Source organism: Salminus brasiliensis, chromosome 18 (genome assembly GCF_030463535.1).
Source record: "Salminus brasiliensis chromosome 18, fSalBra1.hap2, whole genome shotgun sequence".
NCBI classification, from domain to species: domain Eukaryota; kingdom Metazoa; phylum Chordata; class Actinopteri; order Characiformes; family Bryconidae; genus Salminus; species Salminus brasiliensis.
The window spans coordinates 18,950,387-18,970,850 of NC_132895.1; the positions used below are offsets into that span (position 1 = coordinate 18,950,387).

General features: G+C 40.1%; 2 protein-coding genes across 2 annotated transcripts in view; one reads left to right on the plus strand and one right to left on the minus strand.

Moving 5' to 3' along the window:
• plrdgb (PITP-less RdgB-like protein) overlaps positions 1 to 13,098 on the plus strand; it is an 81,470-nt gene extending 68,372 nt beyond the window's left edge. The window contains exons 13-19 of the mRNA XM_072662132.1: positions 707 to 823; positions 3,486 to 3,602; positions 4,299 to 4,447; positions 4,632 to 4,781; positions 4,881 to 5,064; positions 7,347 to 7,475; positions 8,000 to 13,098. Of these exons, the coding sequence (XP_072518233.1) occupies positions 707 to 823; positions 3,486 to 3,602; positions 4,299 to 4,447; positions 4,632 to 4,781; positions 4,881 to 5,064; positions 7,347 to 7,475; positions 8,000 to 8,338 (1,185 nt within the window). The 3' untranslated portion in view covers positions 8,339 to 13,098. The remainder of the gene's footprint in view (positions 1 to 706; positions 824 to 3,485; positions 3,603 to 4,298; positions 4,448 to 4,631; positions 4,782 to 4,880; positions 5,065 to 7,346; positions 7,476 to 7,999) is intronic.
• A 1,772-nt stretch (positions 13,099 to 14,870) lies between these two features.
• On the minus strand, positions 14,871 to 19,350 carry LOC140539780 (uncharacterized). Its single transcript, XM_072662541.1, has 4 exons — positions 19,196 to 19,350; positions 18,332 to 18,624; positions 17,523 to 17,618; positions 14,871 to 15,045 (listed from the first exon to the last, which is right to left on the minus strand). The coding sequence occupies exons 1-4, from the start codon at positions 19,235 to 19,237 to the stop codon at positions 14,871 to 14,873; spliced, it is 606 nt and encodes a 201-aa protein (XP_072518642.1). The 5' UTR covers positions 19,238 to 19,350.
• Between the last annotated feature and the right edge of the window lie 1,114 nt (positions 19,351 to 20,464).

The following is a 20,464-nucleotide window of genomic DNA, read 5'->3' on the forward strand; positions in this document are numbered from 1 at the left end:
ATTCTCACTCAAAGGAAACCCGCACGGACACAAGGAGAACACCCAGACCAGAACCTAAACATACCAATTCACACATAAGGCTGCCTTAAAGTGAGCAGCTACGTTGTGTTTAATTTGTGTGCTACCACTGGACATATTTTATGATTCTGTTTAATTATATATTGGTAATTTATCTACGTTTTGCATCTGAGTGTCTTGCTATCCCTTTGCTGCTGTGACAATGTAAATTTCCCCACTGTGGGGGTAATAAAGGATTATCTTATCTTATTTCGCAGTAACTGACATGAGCATATTGTCGCTGTCATGCCAACACCTTGTATCTTCAAAATGTCAACTTTACAGTGGAAGTGGAAGGGAAAAACAAAAATTAAGAAAACTTCATCACAGCGAAAATAACAAATTTAGCCATTAATCCAGAACAACTAAATGATTAAGTCATTTTACACAGTACATTTAAAAAATACAATAGTACTGTATTGTTATTATAGAAATATATGATACATATTGTGTCTTAGATGATACATAAGGCTCTCCATAAAACTGCAATAATAACAATTTTAACCACATCATCATCATTTAATCCAGATAAGAACATCTGCCAGTTATCATAATGAAGGGCAACTGATGAGACCAAACTGATAGAAAAATAAATGTAAGAAATGTCAATCTATGAACGGTTGTTATTGTTTTTGTTGCTTTTGTTCAGGTATTGCGGTGTGATTGTCTAAAGGCGGGTGAAGCAGACTGCTCGGATGCTATACCCATCTCCCCTTCTAGCCCACGAGAGAAATGGCTCCGCAGACGAACACACGTCAAACTGAGGGTAAGCAGAAGGAACACTCAGCATGACACCACACACAGACAGCGTACCTGTGTTTGTCCCACACAAACTCTACCCTTTCCCCAATCCTAGAGCATTGCAGACACATGGGTAACGCTACATATGACTCACATTTTTGCAACCACGCCTCTGTCTCCTGGTTTTATCCCTGTGTTTAACACAGCTGTTTAAATGCTGGGAAAATCTGAATTAATCAGCACTTGCTTGTTTTCCAAGGTGTTACATATCTTATGTCTTATGTCTTAAATTACATTGTATGTTCAAAGTATCTATATAAGTGTGTATATACAGGATATACAGTCAAGCCAGAAAGTCTGCACGCCCCTTTTGGCTTCTCCGTGTTTATATGTTCCAGACTTATACTACAATAGAGTTCATTTTTTGCCTTTAACATCACATACTAATTACATAATCACCAATAATTTGGAAGTGAAGTGAAGTTTTTTAGGCTGGACGGTCAAGTCTTGAAAGATTCTTGGTGGTTCCAAACTTCTTCCATTTAGGAATTATGGTGACCACTGTGTTATTTAGGTGACGCAAATTTTAGTACCCTTCTCCAGATTAATGCCTTTACACCGTCCTGTTTCTAAAGTCTGCAGATGATTCCTTTGACCCCATGGCTTGGAGTTTGCACTGGCATCTGTGGTAAAACCGGAAACCCTGCTTGCATTATGAGCTATTTTGTGTGGAATTTTGTGACAAAAATTTACTCAATCTATCGTGAATCTGAAACATAAACTTGGAGAAGGTGAAAATGGTGTGCAGAGTTTCTGGCTTGACTGAAAGCGAAGGTGATGGGGTGGTGGTGAGGTGTGGAAACTTTGTCATAGGAAATAAAAGGTAAGGGTATTATGAGAAATTTAAAGGACATTAGATTAAGAGAAGGAGGAGTTTAAAGTAGGAGGAAGAATGTGCTAACCTTTACCGCCCCTGTACCTTCCTCCCCTTTTCTTCACACTCCCCACATTTATTGAGTGGAATTGGCAATGAAAGAATCAGGAAGAAAATTGGGGTTTGGGCTGGTCATTTGTTTTAGGCCTTCATAAATTTTAGGAGGAGTATAGGGCATAATTGTCTTGACAAATACAGTTAAATGAATAGATCACCAACAGTTCTGGAGCTTAACAATCTAATTAATTCCTTGAGGATGTATTATTCAGTGACCATTATAAATAATTTTGTTATGAAACTAATATGTGAATTATCTATTTTTTTGAGGGATAAGTGTGGATCTATACATGGACTTTTAAAGTAGGGTACTAATTTCGGGTGCATCACTTCCTAATTTGCTGTGATTTGAATGGCCCATATTCATCATGTTTTTTTTTATTTTTTTCCACTTAGGTTTCCTTACAATGTTAATGCATTCATCATATGTTTCTGTTACTGTGCCTTTAAGATGGAGATAGGATTCTAGGATTCTAGTGATGCAGTGCATTATTTGGAGGAGAACCTACAGAGAGGATTCTTCCCTGTCTATTTTGAGACCGTGTTCTGGCTCTAAATTCTGGCGCTATGTCAGCGCTATGTATATATATATATATTTTTTTTAATTAAATTAGATTATTAGATTATTATATATTTTTATATTATATATAAGACATTCTCCACTCCTAGAAATCATCTGAACCATTATATTATTAAGGTTTCAAAGTCTACATGTCTTTTTTTTATTACTAGGTTAAATAAACATCAAAATTATCTGAAGATTTTTTCCTTTACTAATATAATTGAGATTGACAGTCCTACTGTTTGAGGTTGAATATCACTGGGAAATACTCCTATAAAGAGCAGAAAATATCTTCATACACTTTATTCTGAGCCTGGAGGCATACAAGAAGTGACAAAAGCAAATTTTTAAATACACTTTTCGCTGCCAAATTGTAACTCAGACCTCTTTAGAAGTGAGGTTTTTCCATTCCTCAGTGACAGTAAGCAGCCTCCCCGGCCTGTCTGCCTCCAGAGAAAAGCAGTCTTGACAGCAGCATAGCTCTTTATTAAAGTGTCCATTGAGTTGTGTTTTGCTCATTTTCATTTGAAATGGAATATGCTGGGGAAAGAGACTTCATATCTCAGTGTGCAAGGGAGTGCAGAACTTGCTAGATAGGCCAGATAGGGCTCTTTCAAAAGTGTCACGAAGATACAAAGTCAAAGTTAGCAACTTCACAGCAGTTACCTCTTTAAGAATGATGTTATAATACAGTTAATAAATATCCAGAGTTAATATGTCATATTTTTTAAAATAGGTAATCAAATCTCAATGCACAAGACAGTCTTACAAAAATGAATGTACAGATAATTAAGTAGATAATTACAGTATATTGATAATCATCAAACTTTTTGTTCACATAGTCAATACCATTTTGACTACCATATTTGGTGCATTGTTTATAATATTGAAATATTGAAAAACGGTGAAAACTAATAGTATGTTTTGATTTCAGATTTTCAATGATGGTAAAGATAACATTTGTTTGCAGTTATTACAGGCAATACTGCTGCTGCTGCTGCTAAACCTGAGCACTTTTAACTAACCCTGCTTCAGGCTGTTGAGTTGCAGTTGGCCTTGCTTCATGGACATTGTAGTTACCCACCGAAGGAGGGCAACCTGGTTACGCCTCATCTGTCATGTCTGTGTCCACAGAACGTTACGGCTAACCACAGAGTGCACGACGTGATTGCAACAGAGGACGGCCCACAGACGCTAGTGGGCAGGTTCATGTATGGCCCTTTGGACATGGTCACCCTCACAGGAGAGAAGGTTCTGAAATATGAATATTGTGGAAGTTTTCAAATGATAGAATTCTCATGTTGTAAAGCTTTGAATGCGCAGTGTGAATGCACTGTGTGAATGCGCAGTGTGAATGCACTGTGTGAATGCGCTGTGTGAATGCACTGTTTGAATGCGCTGTGTAAATGCACTGTGTGAATGTGCTGTGATTGTCTTGAGGTTCAGAATCAAAATGATTGTTTTAATTATACAGTAGGCTCCTGCCAGTGTTTAGTGATTGCCATCTTTATATGACATAAATGGCATGTATTTCAAATGCCTGTATTTAGAAGGCGCAATTAGAAGTTATGACCCCTGTATCAAAATGACAAAGCTGCATGTTTGCTGAAACTATTAGCCTGTTTTTTCTACAAAAACCAACTTTGATTGGGTCAGTGTGACACACTAACAGAAAGAGAGGACTGGCAACAAAAAGCGAGCCTGTGTAACAGTGATTTTAGACAATACAGGCATTGTCTACTGCCTGCCGCTGATTTGAAGGCATTTTCTGAGCTATTCTGGTTCCATGCAGTGACGTAAATTACAGTCATGAAATTAAACACAAAAAGCAAAACGATTTCTCTGAACTTCTTTTTATGAATGTGATGTAAAGAGTTTTAATTGCATAATTGTTTTCAGACATTTCGCTTGTCTAAAATCAGTTCGCACATGAATTTTTTCTCTCAGGTGGACGTGTTTTTGGTGACTCAGCCTGCGTCAGGACGCTGGGTGCTGTTCGACACAGAGGTGACCAGCAGCAGTGGCCGTGTGACCTACACCATTCCTGCAAACAAGAAACTGCCTGTTGGCGTGTACCCCATCAAAATGGTGGTTAAGTGAGTGGTCATGACATGCTCTTCAGCGAAAGCATACATTCAGAAACATACATACATACATTTTTAGTAGAGCGTTGATGAATTTGGATGAGTTTGACGCTTCCATGGCAAGCATACATAAAGTGCCAAAGCAGTTATTAGGTAGACAAAAAGTTATATTACTTATTTTTAATTGTGTTTAAAGAGGTGACCAGACGAGCGCAGAGGCGTTCCTCACTGTGCTGCCGCGGGGAATGGAGTGTGTTGTATTCAGCATTGATGGCTCATTTGCTGCCAGTGTCTCACTCATGGGCAGTGATCCTAAAGTCCGCGCTGGGGCTGTAGATGTCGTCAGGTGAGTGTGTGTGTGCGTGTGTGTGCTATTAAGCCATTTTCCTTGTTTCAGATAATCCTTTTATTACTAAAAGCCATTTTGTTGCCGCTGTGTTTGCAGACATTGGCAGGACCTTGGCTTTCTTATCATCTACATCACTGGTCGGCCAGACATGCAGAAGCAGAGGGTGGTGTCCTGGCTCTCCCAGCACAACTTTCCCCAAGGCATGGTGTTCTTCTCTGAGGGGCTTGTCCACGACCCCCTGCGTCAGAAAACCATCTTCCTCAAGAGCCTTGTTAAAGAGGTGATTTACAAATACGAATAAAAGAAATATTAAAAAGTATTGGAAAAATAACTGTTTTATAAAAAAGGGGTTTCAGTTCTGAATTCTGGTTGGTCAAGCCTGATGCATTTGAAGCCTGATGCATTTGAAGTGCATCAGTAGTTGGTGTTAGGCCCACATTATTAGATTATAGTGTGCACTGAACTAAATTCATAAAACTTCTCAAAAATAAACTTCCTCAAATGGCCTTAATTAACCATTTTAAAACCCTGTATTTAGGCCCACACCTTAGTTCTTCACTCATAAAAGTACTTTGCTACTTTAATTAAAATCAACTTAATAGACCCTAAAATAGAGCCCTGTGGGACACAAAATATGCAAAAGGCTAACAAATATGCCCTAATTGTTTCAGCATTTTGTTTAATAACTGAATATTGAACCTGTGGTTCAAGGGGTTAGGCTCCTCTGGCAGTATTAGAGCACATTTTCAGAAGCTGGTGTTTTATAATAGTTTAAAGTGTAAGAGTTATATTATTACTTATGTTGATGTAATTTCAACATACAGCAATGTAACTTATGGGCATGTATGTAGTGTTACTCATAACTTGTTAACAACCTAGTAAACTGAGGATCCAGTGACATTCAGGAAGAGAAAATGTATGCATGAAAAAACATTTAGGGTTTTGGGTTCATTTATAGCATTTAGAGCATTTATATTTACAACACAGCGCAATTTTCAAAAAACCCTAATCATCTCTGTCATTTGAAAAGGCAGCTTATCCACCAGTTCAGAGTTCCTAATATGAGCTTGGTGCCAAATAGAGGAACACGACTTCTGAGTAGTTTGTTTAGAGCATGCTGTTGTTGCCAAGCAACCACAGGTCACTGAAGGACACAAGTGTTTAATGGCTGAGAGGTAGTATTTACATACTAAAATACCAACACAGGCAATAATACTAATTTCCATTAGACCCTCTATGTGATGTTTTGTTGGATTTTTATTTTAGAATTTCAAATGGCTCCCAATTTTTTACGTAGTACACTTTGTAGGTCTTAAAATAAAGACTCCTGCAGCCACGTGTTCACTGTTCCCTGCTGGACATACTGGCCAAACTTACATAACAGTCTCTCTACAGCACCACAATGGATATGAAATGAAGCAATCAGTGTGTGATTGAAGTTTGGACTTTCAGCTTTAATTTAACTCTACTAGAAGGAGGCAACTTCATGTTTAGGCTTTTTGCTTTAGTGCTATACCAAGATATGAACTACAGTGTTGTCTTAAAGGATTATAGTAGAGTAGTAGACAGTAGCGGTGACCAGCAAATAGCACAGTTCAAATATGTGAGTCAAAAAAAATAATTTAAAAATAATTTCTAGGCTTGAGGGAATTCTGAAAATGTTTTGGAAATAATTATAGTGATGATGGTGATGATGATGTTCTGCAAAGGGCAAACACTTATTGCTGTTTGTAGAAAGTATGTTTGTATTTTGATCATTTGTGTCAGTATGAAACATTATTTAATAATCTAGAAAATTGAAAAAGCAGTCTTAATGCAATGGAATTTTATCATGAATAAAGTGAAAGCCCCTGAGTTGTCTACAGGTGCAAAAATGACACCTGGACGAATACAGTTTCACTGTAGCTGAATGGAGCAGGTCTGGTTTGTTGAATAAATGCAAAATGTATGTTAGAAAAGTGCTTATCTGCTGGCATCATAGCCACATCTCTATTTCTTCTCTAGAAAGGTTTTAATGGCTTGGATTTGAAACCCACTCTCCATTTCCCCAAAAAAACATTCCAGTTCAGTGGTGCAAAACTGTTGGGCCCGTAAACAACAAAAGATTTGAGGATGTAGACTTTCTGCATTCATTTGAATCTAGTTAAAGAATTTAGATTTGTCTGCCTTTGTATTGAGCTCTGCACTGAAGCTATGGAGCTAAATTAAGTAGAAATACAATTACTGCAGTTAAAACTGTGGATGTAGTAAAATAATTAATCATATTGATATTATCAATCATAATATCAATCATATTGCTTGATTAGTAATTAATCATATCAAGCTTGTATATAGGACCAGTATTTAGAATGGTTGTGGGAATCATGTTCGTGCTGTTTGTTACATTTGTGGATTTACATTACACAAATATACAGTATTTGGGGAAGTAGATACTGTTTTAAGCAGGGTTAATAAACCAGATTTACCAATCACGGAACTAGTGAAGGTTTCTGGTTTATGCGTTCAAAGAATGCAACCAAAATTCTTTTTAAAAACCCTGATCATGTGTTTTCTGTTCTGTAGTGTCACATTAAGATCAGTGCAGCTTATGGCTCTATGAAGGACATGTCTGTATACAGTTCTCTGGGGCTGGAGCCCTCTCAGATCTATATCGTTGGAAGGCCATCAAAGAAGCACCAGCACCAATGTCAGGTACTGCTCATGCCATTTCATTCCTCTGGTATACTGAGAAATAATTACCAATTGGGCTGTTTATGTTAGCCCAGTAATTTGAGGGAAGTGGCGGCTCAGTGGTTGAAGCGTTGGGTTATTGAACAAAGGTTGTGGGTTTAATACCTGCTAAATCTGCCACTTTTGGGCTCTTGACTGGGCCCGTTACCCTCTGTGCTCCAGAGGCACTGTATTGCATGACCCTGGCTTCCAAAATGATATACGAAAAGAAGAATTTATTTGTACTGTAAAGGTAGAAATGAAAATAATGAATAATAATAAATATGACATTAATTGTACAGTAATTATATCAAAGAATAGCTATAAGCTATTAGATAATGCTCACAGATAGTAATTCATTATTAAATTTGGATTATGATTATGTTGTTTATCGTGATAATTGTGGAGATGATTACTGTTTGTCTACAATTGCATTATCTTCCTTATATAGAATATTATTAAAACTGTCTAGAACATTTTTCTTGTTCTCTCTCTGTTTTGCTTAGTTTTTGAGTGAGGGCTACGCTGCCCATCTCTCCACACTAGAGTTTGAGCATGGCTCTCGCACTAAGAAGAACCGCATGATCCTGCGGCAGGGCTCCTTCGGTCTCTCCTCCAAGCCTGATTTTCTTTCACCCTCGCCGGACTTCCTGTCATGCAAGCGCACTCCGCTCCTGCGCCGCGCAATGTCTGTTCAACAGCCTTCACCGCCCTCCTCCTCGACCTCAACACCTAAACCTGAGCGTGCACAGAGCCAGCCCGAATCCCACAAAGACGGCCCAGAGATCCGCATTGAGTTGGATGATGAGGACGAGGAAAAGGGGGGCTTTTCAGCAGTGATATGAGGGGGTACTGTCTCTTGGTAGGAAAAAGAGAGCACGCATTCACAACCTCAAATACTCCACGTCCACACTGACCTTTTTATGTAGTATATAGTGCACTAGGATGTTGGTACAGCGCTTTTATCAGTTTGACAGTAAACACATTTTTTGCTTATCAAGCTAAATTTCTGACAGTTACCAGTAGCAAGCAGTTGCCTGTTCTGCACACTGTGACAACCATGAGAGCCTTTCAAAGAAAGATATAGTTGAAGGATTGGTAAATGTTTGTGACGTTTATGGCATCCAATTTTTAAAAAGAACCCTGACTGTAAAAGACATGCAAGGTTTAAATTGGATCACATGTCCAGTACTATTAAAATAAACAGTACAGGTTAAGTAAAGCAGCATGGTGGAGCTTACCGTGCCTCAGTCAAATGGCACCTTCCTGTCAAAGTAGGTGGTTCTTGGCCTCAAAGAAACCTGTGACACCGAGCAGGCTTTTTGGCAGTCTAGATAATCTGGCTTTGGAGACTAGAAAGCAAGTGATGAGGGACATAATGCTTGAGAAGATGTTGAAGTGTCAGTTCAGTCTCAGTAGGATTATTCAGTGGCCTTTTAACAGCCTGTCTTGAAATGTACGGCACACAATAACCCTGCATAATACATCTGTCCTTTATCTGACACTTCTGCCAGGTTTGACACACAGAGGTTAAGTGCCACACAGAGCGGAAGTGGCAGTGGCAGGGTGTTATTATCCTCCTGGATGTCCTCGTGGGTTGCAGCTCAGAGATGCTCTGCTCATGGCTTACCTCGACCGCTAGAACAAAACTAACACTTTAACCTGTGCTGTATCGCCGTTGTCATGGAAACCACAGCATTTAATAAATCCTTCATTCAGTGATGTTCGATGAAGTGTACTGACAAACACTCATGCGGCGCTCAGTGCTGGCTGTGGGTTATGGCTGGGCTTTCATTTGCGCCGCACTGCAGAGAAGCCAAGAGGTCCTTCGGCTTACGAAGCTCCCATTTGGTTTGCATTGACGCACTTGAGCTGCTCTGAGCTGTGAGCTGTGTCACCCTGGCCTCTGCAAGCTGTCAGGGGCTGAATGAGCTGGTCTGCATGAGACCAGCTGGCTACCCTGGAGAAAATAGGCCTCACTTCATTGTGAGCTGTGTTCTGGTCGAGAGCAGAGAAGGGTTTCTTTGTCTCCATTGGCTTTGGCAGGAGTCGATTGGGTCCCTGTGGGATTGTTGACCACACGGTGGGCTGATGGCGCTTTCATATGGAGTGGTTTGGGTTGTTATTTCCCCCAGAGCCATTAGAGCTTATTGTCACTGTCGTAACAGACTTTTAACAGCACAACAGCATTTCTCAAACGGTAACGTCATAGGAGAAGTCATCTGTAACTTAAATGTACATTAATGCAAAGAAATTTTTATTCAGGATCTTTTTATATCTTCTCTGTTGGTGCACTTGTCCCGAGATGGTCACTATGGCTGCAACAAGTGACTATTTTAAAAATCAAATATCCTATCCATTTTTGAAACAAATAATTGTTTCGAATATTCGAATTGTGAATCGCTCAGTTACCAAATAACTCCCATGTAGCTATCAGCTTTAAAATGTATAAATGCATTAAAAGGGCATTTTATGCATTTGCTAAATGACAATAGAAAAAAGGACAATAAAGATGAATATCATTCAAAAATTCACTGTTAATACACTTTTCTTCACCATAAACGGTAAATAAATATATATTTCCTGTCAGCACTTAAAACTTACAAACACAATAAAATATAAAAAAACAAAAAATGCGGTTCTTCATGTTTTTAGATCAGCAAAAAAGACAAAAAGGGAGACAGATGTAAGACACTTATTTTAACTTTTAGTTTGAAAGTATTTTATGTAATGGCTGTGTTTGTATTAGTAACTTTAATTCTGGCATGCCAGAGCCACAGTATTGTCAACGCTACTCCAACTAGCAAGCTGACTGACTCGTTTTAATGAGGGGTGGGACTTCATCCACCATGTTGAGTTTTACTAGAACTTCCATTCAGATTTCAACCAGTGATCTGTCTCCTCATTTCCAACGTCTATGGGTTGACTCAGCCCATGTCCATATGATGCATTGCAGAGAAGCCTTTGGCTGTAATGTCCACACCTCACAGATATAACTCCATCCACTCACACTCACCAGTGATGTTGCTGCTGATGTGTGGTTGTTTTGCTTTATGGCTCTGAAAGGTTTTTTCCACATGCTTGGTTCATATGACAGATAGCTGCTCGGTCTGTATGTTTTCACTGCAGCTCTGAGGCCAGATAAACCCAGCTGCAGTAAAACCGTTTTTCGCAATTCCATGATTCCAGTTCAACTTTGGCGGTTAATCAGTAGTTCGCCTGCGTCTTGAACCACTCTAGTTAGCGCGAAAATCATGCGTGATGACATCACCAACTAACCGGCTATTAAATTAGTTGCTAACTAATTTGGCCGTCGATTAGTCGTTGAACCCCCTTTACAAGTCACACCTTGTACAGGGCCACAGCATGAATCATGTGGACACCAGGGTGCCAGACTTGCAGAGAGCCTTGGTTTGTTTGAGTCCACTGAGAAACTCTTCAGCAGTCATTTGTCTACTGTGTCTTATTACACCGACTTTTGAGAGCGTGTAATATTCATGTAAATTATGATCAGGTAGTCGAGGTAGACAGGAGGACTGATGACATTAACTTCATTTGCACTAAGTACAATGCAAGGTAAAAGAAAACACATACTTGTGTATGTGTGAAGTAATGGAAGACTTCAGTCTCTTCTGCGTAAAAAAACACTGTGTAACTGTTTGGTGATATTGTCTGTGAAAACTGAGACTAGGAGTCGAAGTAAAGGAGTCTGAATGTCGTAGTCTTTTGTTTGAACTTCAGACTTGCATGTTTGTGAGCCTCAAGTGTTTGTAACCGATAATGGTCAGTAGTACTCACACTCCCGTTAGCATCTCTTGCCCCACAGTACCTGCGTGCGCACACACTGAGGGACCAGTTTGTTAGGTAAGGAATACTTCATAACTCCAGCTGTGCTGCTGTGCTTGATACTCTCAGAATGCACTAGAGAGATTTCACACCCATGTTGGTGTTACTGCTGTACTGAGGATGGTTCAGCACTCAAATAATGTGTGGTCAGTGGTTCTCCTGTGGTGGTTGACTGAGTAGAGGGGGTCTCATAGAAAACAAAGTATGGCCTGATTGATAGATGGGTTGTGTATTCATTAATATGAGATTGTGGTCCCACAGAATTAGCTTTACTATTGCATGGATAAAACCTTTAATCCTTTAATTGAACAAAATGGATGCAGTTGAATTTTTGACCATAATAAATTTGATCATTTGGGTCACATAGATCCTTACACAGGACAGCAAAAGCCTTTCGTAGGTTAGTGAAGTGGTTTTGGGACCATAAGGATGCTGGTTTGATCAACCCTCAACCAGCAGGAAGTGGGGGCAGGGGAGTGAAGTGTTCCTCCCTCAGTGTTCCGACCCTCAATTTATCTGTGTGATTTAAATGTGGAGGTTAAAACCCAGTGCACTCATTTGCAATGGCTGTGGAGTGTTTTTCTAATCCTAGTTTAATATGGTCACCCAGTATCAGTGACAAAATCCCCAACCACAAAATGCATGGTAGGTGTACCAAATTAACAGGCAGCTCAGTGTCTGTATTCCTATTTTACCATCTCATGACTCCGTTCTGAATTAGGGGAGCTTAAAAACAGTGGTAGACAAAGGCCATTAGCGTACTGCTCCATAAGGCATGAGGAAGAGGAAGATGAAGAAATAAGCCACAAAAAGTGATAGTGATAAGGATAATGATACTGCAGAGAGAGCTCTCACCAATTCCCCAGCAACAAAGAGGTGATGCTGCTGAACAACGAAAGCAGGGGGGCATCATGAAGGACTGGAGATAGCCAAGAGAAAGCAGCTTTGAAAAGAATGGAAGAGGAGTTTCTTTTATTAGAGCTGCAGTTTCTCAGCCATGCCCGAAGCTTTCCTTTGTGTCTGTGGTGTTCATGTTGTCTGCTGAATGCTGTAGTAGTCCTTTGTGAAGGTAACCATGTGCGTAAGCTTGTGAAAATCATACTATTTATAGCAGCTCGGCAAGCAGAGGCCTGTATTTGTTTGGATTATTCTGTGGCCTTCCCATGCATCCCTCAAGCACACAGGGCTATTTTCACTGAGCTTTCAGGGCTGCGGAAAGGAAAAATAAAGTAAATATGAGGCGAGAGGCAAAATGAGAGCGAATGACTACATAAACCCTGTTCTACAGTCACACCAGTGCCATTGTGAAGAGTTGACTCCAAATTGCTTGCATGCCTGCTCCCTTACACAATTCCTGTGCAAAACACACCAGTTATTTAGTTTACACAGGTCTACACAGCTGCAGCATGCACTGTCACACAGAGCTTTAGCTGCGTCCCACTGTTGCTTTAACTGTACTTGTTGACAAGTCATAGTAAACAGTAGTAGTTTCTTTGGCCAAAAAGCCAAATCTGTATAGTTGTACAGTAAAATAATGTATATACTTGTACATACTTTAAATGAGTGTGTTATCGGATGCGACCTTTTGTAAATAAAATGTTGGAAAGTACATAAGGAGTTGTGGTTTAATGCGTAAAGGTGTATGCAGTTATTCCACCCTGTGGAACAAAAGTGAGCAGTTGCTAAGGGAAACCTCAGACAGACAGACCAGTCCACAGGTATTTAGGGAAAACATTTTGTTTTGCTGTTGTACTTAAAGGTGCCAATAAATGCATTTATTAAAAATGCCTTATTGTTTTTGCCTCTGAATGAAACATGCAGATTTTCCTTTTGTGGTGGAAATTATTTTGAAAAATGATGCTGTTTTTATTGGTTGGCTTACAGCACAGATCACAGCCTGGCTTTTAACTCTATTTCCAAGATACTTCCCAGATACTGTTGCTTTTCTCTTTGTCCAGTTAGCTAACTAAAGAGGTTGTAATGTTAGCAGGGCCTGGCAGGGTTAGCTTTTAGCCTAGCATCTACCTAGTACCTGCTCACTCTGGCCATCACTCGCAGATTCCTCGCAGCTCACCCCTGCAGCAGCCAGCTAGTTTCAGCTCTTTGTTTTCTTTGGGTAGATGGACACAACTGAACTGAAACTGGAGGTAGCAGACTTGATGCCTTGCTTTCTCAAGTAAAATGACGGTATCTGTACTTGAATCAAAGACAATACAGCCGGATGTTGCCAAAGAATTTACTGCAGCTATGATCTTTGAGCTGTGTTGTTTTTAGCCATTAGCAATTTAGAAAGCTAGATTACTAAACTTTGATTCAGACATGGCAGGAAGGCACCCAGTCAGGATCCTCTCAGAGTAGCAGCATTTATTAATAAGAAGGTTACCTCCAGCTATCAACTGCACCAAATAGCTTTTAATTGCTAGTGATGCCCAATAGTGAAATATCAGCATTTCTTTAATTAAAAAAAAAAAAAAAAAAAAAAAAAAAAAAAAAAAAAAAGAAATGTGTAGGTGATTGGAATGTGGACATTGAATGCAGTAGCCCCCATTCATTTTACTGCAGCATCTTCTACAAGAATAAATTTACTTTTTGCATCTGGTTTATGCATCTGCAGCAGCAGATATGTACATAATATCAGTCAACCCCCACAATTCCTGTATCCATCCCAATTAAATAGACATTCAGTGACTGCTTCATAGACAACTGATTAATACTGCATATTTATTATCATAATAGATCAGTATAAAAAGATAAACATTTCATAGAAAAGCTAAATATCCCTTTTCTTTTCGTTTTTTTTTTTTTTTTTTTAACAAAGAGAAAGTGAAAGTCACTTGCAGCCATTTGGCATCCCAAAAACATGACACTGACCATCCATTGTGCAACATATTCTCCCTTAGCATAGACAGCATAGTGCTTAGTAACCGCATGCAGCAATTGTTAGTTCACAAAAAGAGAGAAGGGGGGGGCTGTAAAGAAGCCTAATAGTGTAGCATTAATCTCCATACAAATAAAGAACACTAAAACCTTCCCAATACGAGAGGTAGTCTAAAAGTCAGTAACTTAACAACTAGAAAACTAGTTAGTACACCTGTAATGTCCCCACCACTAAGGCCAGTGTAGTGTTTGTATAGCGTATTAAATAAAGAAAAGTCAAGTCAACAATCGGACGAACTTAATTAGACTAGTCTTTGGTGACACTGCAATGCTTCTGTATTACAAGAGCACTGAGAACTTTGTAGTAGTCAGCTTTCCTCCCCTTCACAATTTGGCATTGACATTAGTTTGCATATTTACCCACAGTGAACAATTAGATGGCTTTTCACAACACTGACAGTAATGGAGGATTCTTAAACAGTAACAGCATGATAGTAGATACAGGTCACATACAAAAAGGGACTGAAAGAATGAGGACAGTTACCCTGAAGAGTTAACTGCTTCAAAAGGCCACAGCTGGCAGACAAGGCCAAACCTGGAGCACTCACAGACACGCAACAGTGAGAAAACAATGAAAGCAGAAAGCCCTGTTCTTCAAGTGGCTTTGTTGATGTTCGCAAGAGCGCTGTCGGTCCAGCTGCCCACCCGCTGTCGGATGCGGCGAGTCTGCTGCTGGATGGAAGCTCGGTCTAATTTCCCAGAGACGTTGTTGTGGGTGGAACTGCAGCCCTGGGCCATCACGCTTTTATAGTGCTCCATGGCCTGCTTTCTGCACACAACACATACACAATTAACAGAGGAATATTGGGAATACAAGCATGATGCAGAACATATCTTGTTCTCAGTAAACACTGCTTACACTAGGGCCCAAATGAAAGTGTTTGGCCAGTGTTCTTGTCAGTAGGATTTATTAGTATTGGTGGATGGTCCACAGATAACAGTACATTTCTATTTGAATGTTACATTAGAAACCCATATTCAAGAACGTGATGTTAAAGAACTTTAATGATGCAGAAGCCTGAAGGAGATTAGACAAATGTTAAAATTGTAAGCAAATCGTAAGAGTCCCCCCCCCCCCAAAAAACAAAAACAACAACAACAGGACACTACACAGCACAGCACAGCACAACACACTTGCAAAAGAAAGCCAGCTGCCAATTCTGTTACACAGGCTAGTAGATGCCAGTGTTGACTAGTCAGAAACTGGGGAGAGGTAGGCTTAAATCACAGAGCGAAAAACACCGTAGCTGTCACGCAAAAACCTTGTGCCTCCATTTTTGCACCTTTTCCTTGCAATTTGAATCTGGCAGTTGTTCATTTCATATTGAAGGGACTAATAGAAATGCTCCAAAATGACTTGGAATAAAATCTCTGTACATTGACTGCCACTGAAAACTGTTCCGCTCCTTCTATAAAGAGGCCATTTTGGAGACTTTTGAATGACAGCAACGATATACAGAACCAAAAATGACCTGTTCTCTTACTCTTTAAAAATGATAATTGATGGCAATTTCAATGTTGGTAGAGCTCAGTGCACAAGGAACAGGCTGTTTCACATGCAAATCACTACCAAATAAGCATACTCTTAATCAGTGGCCAACAACTAAAACTTTAAACAGTCAGAGAAGCTTGAAGATGCAGAAAGTAAATACAGCAGCCCATAAAAGCATTTTAGCTCTACTAATTAATCTAGAATTTGTCCGGACGCATAAAACGGTGTTCAGCCTTCATGCAGTTCAAAGACAGCCGTAGACGAGCCTTTTAAATAATTTTACCTTAACATTTACTCCATGATGAGAGAGTATGCGAATTTGCTGCTGACAAAGTGGGAGGAAAAAGTTAATCTACATTTTTTGTATTTGCAACTCCTTCCACTTAACAGAAAGTGATTAAATGAACCCAAATGACCAATAATGTCCAGAAGGCAGTGGTCCAGGATGACATTAGGTCAGTGTCTTGCAGAGCAATTACAGATTGATTCACAGCTGCCCTACAGCCTTCATTTTAATAAAGATTTATATGATGCTATAGGGCTTCTATCTCAGAGAGGGAAATCTTCAGAAGGTCATTAATTGAGGCAGAGACTGAGAACTGAAAGAACAAAAATTCAAATTAGTCTCTTACTAATCAACATAAGTAGAACTGATTCCAAACACTTGAATTGTATTGTAGGTTTGATTTTTGTAAATATGATCTACAATTAAGAACTACAATTTTACATCAGGTATCTCATTCAGAAGACATTTCTTCAATGAACACAATCCTATTGCAAGGTGAAGAAAATGCATTCCATTATTTGCTGACCACACAATACATTTCATTTTCATAATAGCTTGCCCAATTCATTTGAGAGGCTTTCTTAAGCCCAATGACATCCCACAGATCCCAAGTTCATGTGACCTTGGGTAAACGTTGAGAAGAAAACAGCAGAAGCGCTGTGGATTTCCTGCAGCAAGTCTGCTTCTAATGGATTATCATGACTTCCCTTCATGGGAAGGAACTTGGAGCAGTTTGAAAATCTTGGCGGGACAAGAGTTATGCATGGAATTCAGGGGGGTGGGGTACCCAGCACAGCGATAAGTGGTGAACACTGGCCACTATCCAGACATATACAGTATAAGGAGATTCGTTTCCTTCTATACTTTTGAAAATGAGGAGTAATCAGTGTGTTTGCCAGACTAATATACTGTACATATTTGCCTTTACAGACACACATAACTTGCATACCATCTAGGATCAAATTTACTAACAGGATAACCCTCTATTTAAACAGTTCCCCAAAAAAAAAAAAAAAAAAAAAAAAAAAAAAAATAAAGTAGTTGTTTGGAGACCAATTAAACACTTTTTAAACACTGTTATGCTGTGTATACAGCATCATAACAGCATGAGACACTGTAACATGTATGTGCAGCCCCCTTATGTCGCCCCAAATTAACTACAGACGCTCCACGCCCTTCAAAAAAAGGGGGAGGGGGAGGTGTGTGGACATACCAGCTGCAGTAAGAGCAGAAAGCCGTTGGAATAACGACTGACCCACCCAAATAAACAGGAAACTGACCCATCACACCCCCCACCCAAAAAAAAAAAATAAATAAAAAAAATAAAAAGAAAAATAAAAAAACTGGGAGAAAACTGGATGCTGGAATGTTAAGGGTTACTGTTTCTCAAGAACAAATTAATCCTTGTTTTACAGACCGCTTTCACAAATTCAAACTATTTTACACATACTTTGAAAAAGTAACTCACCGGTCATCTCTCTTAATGACAGCATCGAAAGCCTGAGAAATACTTCTTAGTCTCCTGAGGCCTTTAGATACACAGTCCAGATCCTGGTCAAACTGCCTAAGATATGAGAGGAGAAACTAATGAAGGGATCTACATTTCATAAAATAACGAAATTCAGACCTTTTTTTTCAGAACAATTTTAACACATTTACACTTCCTAAAGCATCACAATCATGGCTTATACCCCTACTCTTATTTTCTATGGAAATGTAAGGGAAAAATAAAAGGCTTGTTTCAAGGACAACTGCAAGCAGAACCATAAAGGTAATGAGACTTAATAAGGCTGCTGCAACTATGGGTAGCTCACAATCTAGAAACCAATTAAGTCCACCATCCTTAAGGATACATCAGCTCCTCAAATGCACTCTGAGGAATTGAGGAGGGGGGATGCTTCCGGAGCAAGGACCCACAAGTGCTTCCTGCCCATACTTTACTTTGCGTAGTAAATGGATGTTTACTGGGAGAATGAAACGTGAATCAAGAAGAAAGCGAATCAAGTGGAGTTTTGTGAACTTAGTTTTAGTTAACTCAGATGGACACATGCTCTCAACCACAACCTTGCCTCTCTTTCAAATGTAATCACACTTTACTGTGTGTAATGCTGACAGTCATTTTAATTTGAATCTTTTTAAACTAATCAAGAAGTCTAGAGGTTTACATAGTTTAAAGTTTACTTTTTTGCCTTGCTGTGGTAATTTACCAGGCAAGACACGCTCTATATGCTCTTACTTGAAGTGCGACACTGATAAACGAACATACAGTTTACTCACCTCCTGTTGGGTGACGCAAACGGGCTTCTGAGAGCTGCCATGCGTACCAGTTGTCTCCTGCTGCCTGCTGTTCTTACTGCCCTCACAGCAGAGTTACTGGCCTCTGGGGTGCGTGCTCCTCGAGGGGTGTGCTTGATGGATGACTTGGGGGTTCGTCTTGGAGTAACAGTGGAGCGAGAAGCAGGACGTTTAGGGGTGCATGTAGTTGAGCACTCATTTTCTTCTCCTTCTGCAATTTTTCCAGGGGTCTTTACTAGACACTCTTCACGTGATTCTAAGCTCAGCTGAAATTTCTGTGGGTACATACAATTGGTAACGTATCAATCAATAGGTGCACAGATGGGTTTCTGTGTACAATTACTACAGGGTGAGTGCAGAAACATCTGCATTTTATTAATTGGGTTCCCACTATTAAGGACTTTTCAGAGACATCTTCCATGACTTCTATACATACACAGGACATTGTTAGCAAGTCTCTTTTACAGGGAGTCTAAATGTTCTAAAAAGTTTCCCAGACTGTCCAGAACAGGTGGGAACACTGGTAACACTACATTTCCACATTTTAATGTGTACATAATACACCCCCCAAATAATCAAAAGTAGCATATCCCTTATGAAAATAGAAGTAGTAAGAGTTTTATACACATGCTTTCCCAGCCATACTCTACCCCAGAAGTGTGTAAATACTGTTAGAGGGAGGGGAGTCTATCAGCCAATGCAGCTATTTGGTCAGAAAACCAATGATTGAGAAGAGGATAAACACATTTTCATATGTGCATATATGGGCTACAGTGTCTTTACTGTAACCAACTACAAGACATATGTTCCAACAGTTCTCCTACCCCGCAGTTAAGGGCTGCGTACCTGATAAGCACTGCCAATGGAGTTCTTCGCAGTGCGTTTCATCTGGGTCACAGCACTTGTCTTCTTGTTGATCTCGAGCGTCTCCCAGGTGGGATTCACAGGGACATTAGTGTTGGGCTGGACGGTCTTCAGGGGTAGTCTCTTCCGCAGGGACGTCCTGAGAGAGTGGAGAGAGCTGGAGGAGCGGAGCTGGCGGAGGTTCTGCTGCGGAGCTTCAGGAGAGCTGTCCGGCTCCGAGTCCGCGAGGACACTGTGCGCGCGCCACAGCCCACTCACCACGGCCGCCATACTGAGAGCCTAACAAAGGGTGGACGGTAACCTGGGAGGGAGACCACGATATAAATAACCAACAGCATGGCATACATGAGTAAGATTTATAGAGGTATGGTTTAGATAAATTAGTGGAGTTGAATTCTTGTAGATTCTCCGCTTTTAAAAGTTTAAAAACTTAACCAATATTAGAGTCTTCAACAGGCTAGCAGCCCTGGCTAACTTCTCCAAACTGACTATAGCACACACACACACACACACACACACACACACACACACACACACACACACACACACACACACACACCAGCTACTGCCGTGAACTAGCGCTAATGCATTAATACTTCACTATTATTTAGCAAAATGCTTAAAGATATTAATTTTCGTAGCTGCAGATTTTATTCGACTCTGTGCTGCTCATGGAAACGCAGGACGTTATCAGGACTTGGGAAGACGATGAAGGGCACCTGATCTGGAGCTAGTCGCAGATTTAGATGTAGATAGCTAACCCAGCTATACAATAAACCGGATTTTCTGACATTTGGCATTAATGTTAGTCAGACAGAAAAGTCGGAGGGATTATTTAATCCTTTTCTGGAAGGATAAAACCTGCTTTTCCCGACAGACATTCCTTATAAAAGACTCACAGCGCAGAAAAAGAGACAGAAACGGAGAAAGACGTTTTTAACGCGATAACTTACCGTTGTTTGTTTGTTTTGTATGGTTTGGGAGCTCGTGCTGGACGCCTGCAGCCCTTTCTCTCTCTCTCAGTGTTTGAATTTGGCGGCCCGCCCTTAAACTAAATGCGGCACCGCCACAAGCCCCGCCTTCTCATTTGTGATTGGTCAACTGGGCAACGGTCACCTCATACGCCCCTCCTGCCTCTCTTTCTGATTGGTCATTTATTCCGTCATGCTGTGATTAAAACAAGCCGAATAGGCCGAGCAGAGACGACGCTTCATTGCTCTGCATTGTGGAATTCATCCAAACAGGGGGTGC